The sequence below is a fragment of the Solanum pennellii genome, chromosome 3 (genome assembly GCF_001406875.1).
Source record: "Solanum pennellii chromosome 3, SPENNV200".
Classification (NCBI taxonomy): domain Eukaryota; kingdom Viridiplantae; phylum Streptophyta; class Magnoliopsida; order Solanales; family Solanaceae; genus Solanum; species Solanum pennellii.
In genome coordinates this window covers 37179668-37187736 of record NC_028639.1, presented here as the reverse complement: position 1 = coordinate 37187736, position 8069 = coordinate 37179668, and the positions used below count along the sequence as shown (strand labels likewise).

At 36.6% G+C, this 8069-nt stretch overlaps 2 protein-coding genes across 2 annotated transcripts in view; one reads left to right on the top strand and one right to left on the bottom strand.

Moving 5' to 3' along the window:
- LOC107013353 overlaps positions 1-3605 on the bottom strand; it is a 6420-nt gene extending 2815 nt beyond the window's left edge. Inside the window, exons 1-5 of the mRNA XM_015213282.1 lie at positions 2859-3605; positions 2494-2753; positions 1647-2391; positions 348-1397; positions 32-263 (exon numbers count right to left, since the gene is read on the bottom strand). Of these exons, the coding sequence (XP_015068768.1) occupies positions 32-263; positions 348-1397; positions 1647-2391; positions 2494-2753; positions 2859-3605 (3034 nt within the window). The remainder of the gene's footprint in view (positions 1-31; positions 264-347; positions 1398-1646; positions 2392-2493; positions 2754-2858) is intronic.
- Positions 3606-6923: 3318 nt separating this feature from the next.
- Positions 6924-7266, top strand: LOC107014118. Its single transcript, XM_015213979.2, has one exon. The coding sequence runs from the start codon at positions 6924-6926 to the stop codon at positions 7113-7115; it is 192 nt and encodes a 63-aa protein (XP_015069465.1). The 3' UTR covers positions 7116-7266.
- The last annotated feature ends 803 nt before the right edge of the window (positions 7267-8069 follow it).

Genomic DNA, 8069 nt, shown 5'->3' with positions numbered 1-8069 from the left:
GAAATGAGATTATCAAGAGGATGTGATGAACTATGCTTCCATCCTGACTTTGCAGCAGACTGATTTGGCAGATCAGCATGTTCTTCTTCATCAAGAGTGACATCATCTTCTGGGGAGTCTGATGTACTCTGGCTGGAGTTTTGAGTAGTACCAGGTACCATATCATCCTGTTCAACCTCAGCATCTTCTTCAGGTAGACTATGATTCTGATCATCACAATCACTTTTCAGTTGTTGATCTGCATCAGCTTCACCTCCTTCAATCTTCTTGGATTTGAGCATTTTCAGCACATCATCATCATCATTTGATCCATCATTCTTCAAGCTTCCATTTTCATCAAAGACAACATGAATGCTTTCTTCAATGCATTGTGTTCGTTTGTTGAATATTCTGTAGGCTTTGCTGGATGAAGAATATCCAACAAATACTCCTTCATCACTTCTGGGATCAAATTTTCCTAGATCATCCTTCCCATTATTCAGCACAAAACATCTGCATCCAAATGCTCTAAGATAGCTCAGCATTGGCTTTCTGTTGTTGAGCAGTTCGTATGGAGTCTTATTCAACACAGCTCTTATTAGACACCTGTTGGTAACATGACATGCTGTGTTAACAGCTTCAGCCCAGAAACTTTGAGGAAGATTTGATTCAATAATCATGGTTCTGGCAATGTTCACCAAGGTTCTGTTCTTTCTTTCCACTACTCCGTTTTGATGAGGAGTTCTTGGAGCAGAGAAATTATGGCTTGTACCATTTTCCATACAGAATCTATCTAGTGTTGAGTTTTCAAACTCTGTGCCATGATCAGATCGAATGCTGCAAACAACTTGATTCAATTTGGTTTGAATCATTTTGAAGAATACCACCAGCTCTTCAGCTGCATCTGCCTTTGATCTGAAAGATCTCGTCCAGGTGTATCTTGAATAGTCATCGACAATCACCAAAATGTACTTCTTGCCATTTCTGCTTTGAACCTTCAAGGGTCCACACAGGTCCATATGAAGCAGCTCTAAGGTTCTTGATGATGTTACCTGATTCTTGGGTTTAAAAGATGATCTGATTTGCTTTCCTTTAACACAAGCTTCACATATTTTATTTTCAGCAAACTTCATTTTGGGCAAACCTCGGACCAGGTCCTTAGAAATCAACTTGTTCAATAAAGATGAACTCACATGTCCCAGCCTACGATGCCAGAGATCAGCACTTTCGTTTTGAGCACTAAGACATGTTAAGTCATCTTCATGAGACGTTTCCAAGTCTGCCACATACATATTTTTACTTCTGTGTGCAGTGAGAATTACTTTGTTTGTAGTTAAACTCACTACAGTGCATTTCTCAGAAGTAAACTTGACCTCATTTCCTTTATCACAGATTTGTGACACACTTAGCAAGCTGTACTTCAACCCATCCACATGGTAAACATTGTCAATTGAATCTTCAAGAGATCTTCCTACTTTGCCAACTCCCAAAATGTACCCCTTCTTGCCATCACCAAAAGAGACACCTCCTCCTTGGAGGGTCTTGAGTGAGAGGAAGTTCTTTACATCACCAGTCATATGCTTAGAGCAGCCACTATCCATATACCAACATTGACTGCTGCTCCTCTCACTCACCTACACCAAAAATCACTTGTTAAGCTTGGGAACCCATTTCAGCTTGAGTTTCCAGTAGGCAGACAAAGGAGTGATTAGATTGTATTTAGTCCAATATTGTAGATTTTGAAGCTTTCTAACAAAGGACATAGGAGCAGGTACAGATTTTTTCTTTGAAAATCTGTGAGTTGAAACATGCTTTGGAGGACCAGGTCTCTCTATTGGTACATTATGCCTTTCAGCATAATTAGAGAACCCTTCACAGGAGTTTTTCCAGCTAGCACAGTCATTCTTCAAATGTCCATTCTTACCACAATGGAGACACAACAGATTGTCAGACACAAACACATACTTACTGTGAGGATTATAAGGAGGACTTATGTTCAGACTTCCTAGTCCTTTCTTATTGAAATTACTCTGATTTGTTGCATTTGAAAGTAACTTTGAGGATTTGGTCCACTTAAGGGATTTTTCAAGTTCTTCCTTAAGTTTCACAATATCCTGTTCTAATTTGTTACTCTTTTCAAGTGACAGACCAAGGTTTTTCTCAGAGTTTTTCAATTTTTCTTGAATTTCAGCTTGCAGACTGTTTGACATTCCATTCAGCTTTTCAGCTTCTTCAGTAATCTGATTCAACTGGTTCTTAAGTTCAGAGTTATTTGACTCTAGAGACACCATTCTTGACATTTTCTCTTCAAGTTTAACTTTGTTTTCAGTTAAACTGTCAAGTTCAGCATTCATGGTGTCTCTTTCAGATGTTAACTCTATCACAGAATCAATCATGACTTTGGCCAAAGTTCTCAATTTTTTAAGAGAATATTTATCCAAGTCATTTTTCATATCTAGAAGGGTTACCTGATTGTCCTCTTCTTCAATTTCTGTGTGAGCCATGAGAGCAAACATTTCATTGAAGACAGTTTCCTCCTCATGCACAGCAACCATGGACACATCTTTTGGCTCATCAGGGTCTTCTGAATCACTTGAAGAATCTCCCCATGCAGCAAGAGCCTTTTTGACAACCATATCAGCAGCAGCTTTTCGATCTCTGTTGCCAAGTACCAGGTCCCTTCTATTCTCTTTGTCACTCCTATGTTTTTGATGTTCCTTGCTTTCATTCTTGAGCAAAGGACACTCTCTGATGAAGTGCCCAGATTTTCCACACTTGTAGCAAGTATCACCTTGAACAGCATTTCGAGTACCATTTGTTCCCCTTTTATAAACTTTGTTCTTCCTTACAATTTTTTGAAATCTACTGATGAGATATGCCATATCATCATCACTAGAATCTTCATCTGATTTATACTTCAGCATCAATGACTTGTCCTTCTTGGCTTCCTTCTTTGACAAATCATAGTTTCGATTCATCTCATGTGTCTTCAGATTCCCAATCAAAGCATCCATAGTCAGCACCTTCAGATCCTTGGCTTCTGTAATGGCATCTACCTTGCTCTCCCAAGACTTTGGAAGAATTCGAAGCACTTTTCTGACTTGTTTGGTCATGCTTATAGGTTCACCCAGACTTCGCAGCTCATTTGTAATGGAAGACAACTTGGTGAACATGTCATGTATTGTTTCTCCTTCCTTCATTTTGAAGTTCTCATACTGTGAGGTAAGCATGTCAATCTTAGATTCTTTGACTTGTTCAGTTCCTTCATGTGCAGTCTTCAAGCAGTCCCAAATTTCTTTAGCAGACTCACAGGCTGACACTCTGTTATACTCATCAGGTCCTATCCCACAAACCAGGAGAGTTTTAGCTTTGAAACCTTTTTCAATCTTTTTCCTGTCAGCTTCGTCATATTTCTGCCTAGGCTTTGGAACAGTGATAGTCTTCTCTCCATCCTTTTCATCCATCATCGGAACAAATGGTCCATCCAGTACGATATCCCATAACTCGCTGTCTTCAGCCATGAGGTAGTCATGCATTCTAACTTTCCACCAACTGTAGAAATGTCCATTGAAACGAGGAGGTCTGTGTGACGACTGACCTTCTTCGAGATTTAGTGGAGCAGCCATTCTAGAACAATATCACTTCCTTGGTGTTAACCAAATAGGGAGTGCCTGCTCTGATACCACTTGATAGAATGTATGCCTTCACTTAACAGTAATGGACCAGGTCCCTTACTACACTAATGAGTAAAACAGGAAGTTAAATGCAGTAAAATCAACACAATGATTTTACGTGGAAACCTCCTTGCTTAAGGGAGTAAAACCACGACCTGTCTCACAGGATTTTCAATCGTTTTCACTAATCTTCAAAAGCAAAAGCGAAACACGATTACACCAAACGTAAGAAAGAGTTATCAATCTTACCGTTAAGCAATAGTCCTCTATTGCTTAACAAGCCTAAGTAGAAAAACAATCTACCCACTAAGCTATCCAACCTGGACAACCTAGACTTCTAACACAACACACCAATTCCTTTATAGATTCAGGAGTGGTTTACAATTTAAGAACAAGAGAATAAATTCCTAAACAACTAGACGAAAAGCTTCAGATGTTGCTGTTGTCCTTGGAATAATTCTGCCTTTTCTTTTTGTTAGCTTTTGCAAGAGTTCTTGAAAAGTTTTTATCAAGTTGCAAAAACTACCAAAAAGTGTTTAGGAAGGTGTCTTTTTATTGACAAGTCACTTTCCTAAACTTCTTTGCCATTGGTTGGAAAGGTCACACTTTCTGACGCCATCGGGAAGTGTGCACCTACTTTCTGTACTATCTCCAGTTGGCAGTCGACTAGCTCATCATCATGAGAGCCTGGTACCTCTACTAGGTCCCTGGGTTTGTTTCATCTGCAATACTCAACAAGAACCCTGCAATACTCAAGTAAGAAACCCGGTACCTTTACAAGGTCCCTAAGTTTGTCAAATCGTCAAAACTACAAATAACAGAATGATATTAGTATAAGAACGCACTAAGTATGATAACCAAACAAAAACATGATTTAAAGAGGACATATCATTGGAAACCATGCATCATGTCATTTAGTAAAACTTCATGAACAATTGATACAATAAACACAATATAGTTCACATACACATAAAACCATATATAATATATAAGGCACATTCAACATATTCATAGTCTTAGCTTTCTTTTTACTTAACTCACCCACCCAAAAGATACCCTTAAGTAATACTTAGAGTAATGCATAAATAGTGTCCCATTCCACTATTCATACTGAAGTATCACCTTAAGGTTACCAAGGTGAACATTCATACAACCTTCATCCTTTTAAGCATATACATTCATAGAGACATAACATATCATGAAACACTTACTTTACATAAGAACCACCACCTAAGGCAACCACAAGTCGCACTAGTGCAATGTGCAAGTAGCATTCCATAAAACTACTCATACTAAGTGTTCCCATGAAGTCACCTTAGACTTAGGCACATCATATTCAACAAGGTACAATACATGCATTTAACCTTAGACATAAGACACAAATGCTTCCTAGACCATCATATAGGAACTCATTCATTTATTAAATCATAGTCATAATCCATTTAGTCATCCTACACATATGAAGACAACATGCAAGTCAATACTAACAACATCATCATAATGAAGTAATATACAACATTGTATATATAAAGAGTTCATCTCATCAATACATCATAAGGCCTTACTCAAAATCCCAATCTAAGCCTACTAGTGCAATGCAAATGTGAAGCCTCATAACCTCACACCTACGAGTAAACCAATCAAAGAGATCACAAGCATTGCCACTCACTTCATACATCAGCTTAACAAGTATAGCCAATAACATGCATATTAAGTAATACCTTCATCATGTAGACAATAAGACCAATACTATGCATATCATTATAACGTGTATGTTAACACCATCATGTCATGTATAAGATACATATACATATACATATACATATACATATACATATACATATACATATACATATACATATAGAACTCCTTAGAATTCCCTCCAAGAGAGCTACTTGTGCAATGTATAGGTAAAGTCTCATTCCCTCACCTACACTAAGCAACATCCCTTAGGAAGTCCTAGTTAGGGTTCATCATCTTACTTCCATTGCTCATTTTACATTCGGGAAACTTTGCCTTAACCGACATTAGACCATGTGAGCTAAACATGGAATCATGTGTCATCCCCTCACAGCGAAAGAAGGTTATCCTACTTTCCAAGGCAGGACATCAACATCATCATAACATCTAGGTGGATCCACTTGCTTGGATCCTATGGGGGAACATAGTTAAGGAAATAGGAGTTTTTTTTACTAGAAACCCTTTTCATGTTAATTAACTCAGAGTTTCCACCTCATGAGAACATTTGGTGAATCTACCTTTCTTTTGGTAAGGGACACCTCATTTGGTGAATCTACCTTCCTTTTTTGGAAGGGACACCTCATTTGGTGAACCTACATTCCTTTTGGAAAGGGACACCTCTCATAGTCAAGTTCACTCGGTGCTAAGCTAACTTTCCCTTTTTGAAAAGCCTTTTAGTCTTCATTAAACATTAGAGTATAAAATAGGTTTTAAGAGATTAACTCCTTATATAACATGTACATATCTTATATGTTAATGATGAGAATGTCCTTTTATCAAAAACTACATCATGTGAGAATATCCTTTCTCATAATCATAACATAGTCTAGTATAGAGTAGAAATTAAAAAAAATTATCCAAGTGACTCTCATTTACTAGATTATCATTTACATGATTCATTCATACATTCATGTAAGAATGTTACATCATAACATAATAATAAGATGCACAAGAAAATCACTTTCATTCCCTCATAATCATATACCTATCATCATCTCACATCCATCATGTTCATAGCCTAATCATACATTCATAAACTATGTATATAAAGAAATCACCCTAGGGAACCCCTCAAGGCCCACTTGTGCAATGTATAGATAAAGTCTCATATTCTTACCTACACTAGTACACCTCTCAAGTTTTCCTAGTTAAAGTGCATTTTTTTACTTTCATTCATTCAATTAACACCATGAACATATTACACTTATAGTTATGCATGAGATGTGTGAGTGTACATATTGGTTATCATGATCACCTAAGAGCAATAACCTAGTCATTGATGAAACGACCCTACAAAGGATCACAACACATATACAATATCCTCAAGTGATGAACAACTCACATATAGAGCATTAGGGACTATAGACCACATACCCACATTGCATCATAGGAGACAAGAACATATTCAACATTTGAATAGAAGACTCGTAACATACAAGGATCACATATTCATATAAGGTTACATAGATAGGGATGATTCTATAATAGTATTCATCAACATCAAACTTGTAGAGCATATCGTACCCTAACATGGAGCATATGGTTGTCCCTATGAAGAAGGTTTCTTTTCACAAGAGAGGCGTAAGTAATGGACCAAAGGCTCTAAAACCCATTCCAGTGATTATTCGTTGCAAGGCTTGTGGTCGAGTCAAGTTGCCACATTTCTTTTGTTCCGTAGGGATTAAGCAGAACCCTGGTGAAGAGAACAATTCTACCGGTTGATCAAATTGAAGGGATATTTTCTTCATTTTCAAATCCCTTTCTTTGTAGTAGAATCTCCGATTAGAAACTAGGAAGGTTACGTTATATCATGCCCGTATTGCGTACAATAGTGTAGTCATTGCGGCATGTACTCAAATTCCATGTTAAGTAGTACTATATCAGTTGGCTTTATTTCTAACCTTCATTTTATTTGGTGAAAACAAAAAAGATGAACTTGCCACTGTGAGACTCATATTACAATACTAAGGTGATATTAAATTCATTTCAAATGAGATTAGGCGAGCAAATAATTATATGAAAAGTTAAAGTGCTAAAGTAAGTTATCCTGCCATGTCTAGGTTTTTTTTTGCGTGTTTTCTAAAAACACACTTATACTTATTACAGTTAACGGAAAAGGGCCCAAAATACCCCTAAACTATAAGAAATTTTTTTAAAATACCCTTCATTAATCTTTTGGTCTAAAAATACCCGTTCATTCACCTTTTTGGCTCACTTATACCCTTGAAACTAACAATTCTCTATTTATTCTTTATTTTGTAAAAAAATTATTACATGTCATTCTCCTATTGGATAATATTAAGAGACCACTTCAATATTATTTCTCATTATTTATCCAAACCAAATAATATACGTCTTCAATATCCCAATTTTTTGTATATGAAAAATAACATTATATGCTATAAAATAAAGACTAAGTACTAAAATTAAACTAATAACAACCAAGAAGAGAAGAATGTAGTAGAGAGATTAAGTAGGAAACTTTTATCTTCCTTATTTTTGTGTATTTTCCATATAGGTTACAATGCCTTTTATAGGCACAATAGGGGTATAATGGACGTTCACTAATTTTGTTTACAACACTTTCCCCTTTGATGTCCATGTAAAATAAAATCTTAGTAAAGTAAAAAATATAAATAGTTGTTCCTAATACGCATTACTTGCTGGCTCATTAAA

What these genes read in the sequence shown, in the direction of transcription:
- LOC107014118 (XM_015213979.2), top strand. Translation starts at nt 6,924, where the DNA reads ATGGAGCATATGGTTGTCCCTATGAAGAAGGTTTCTTTTCACAAGAGA.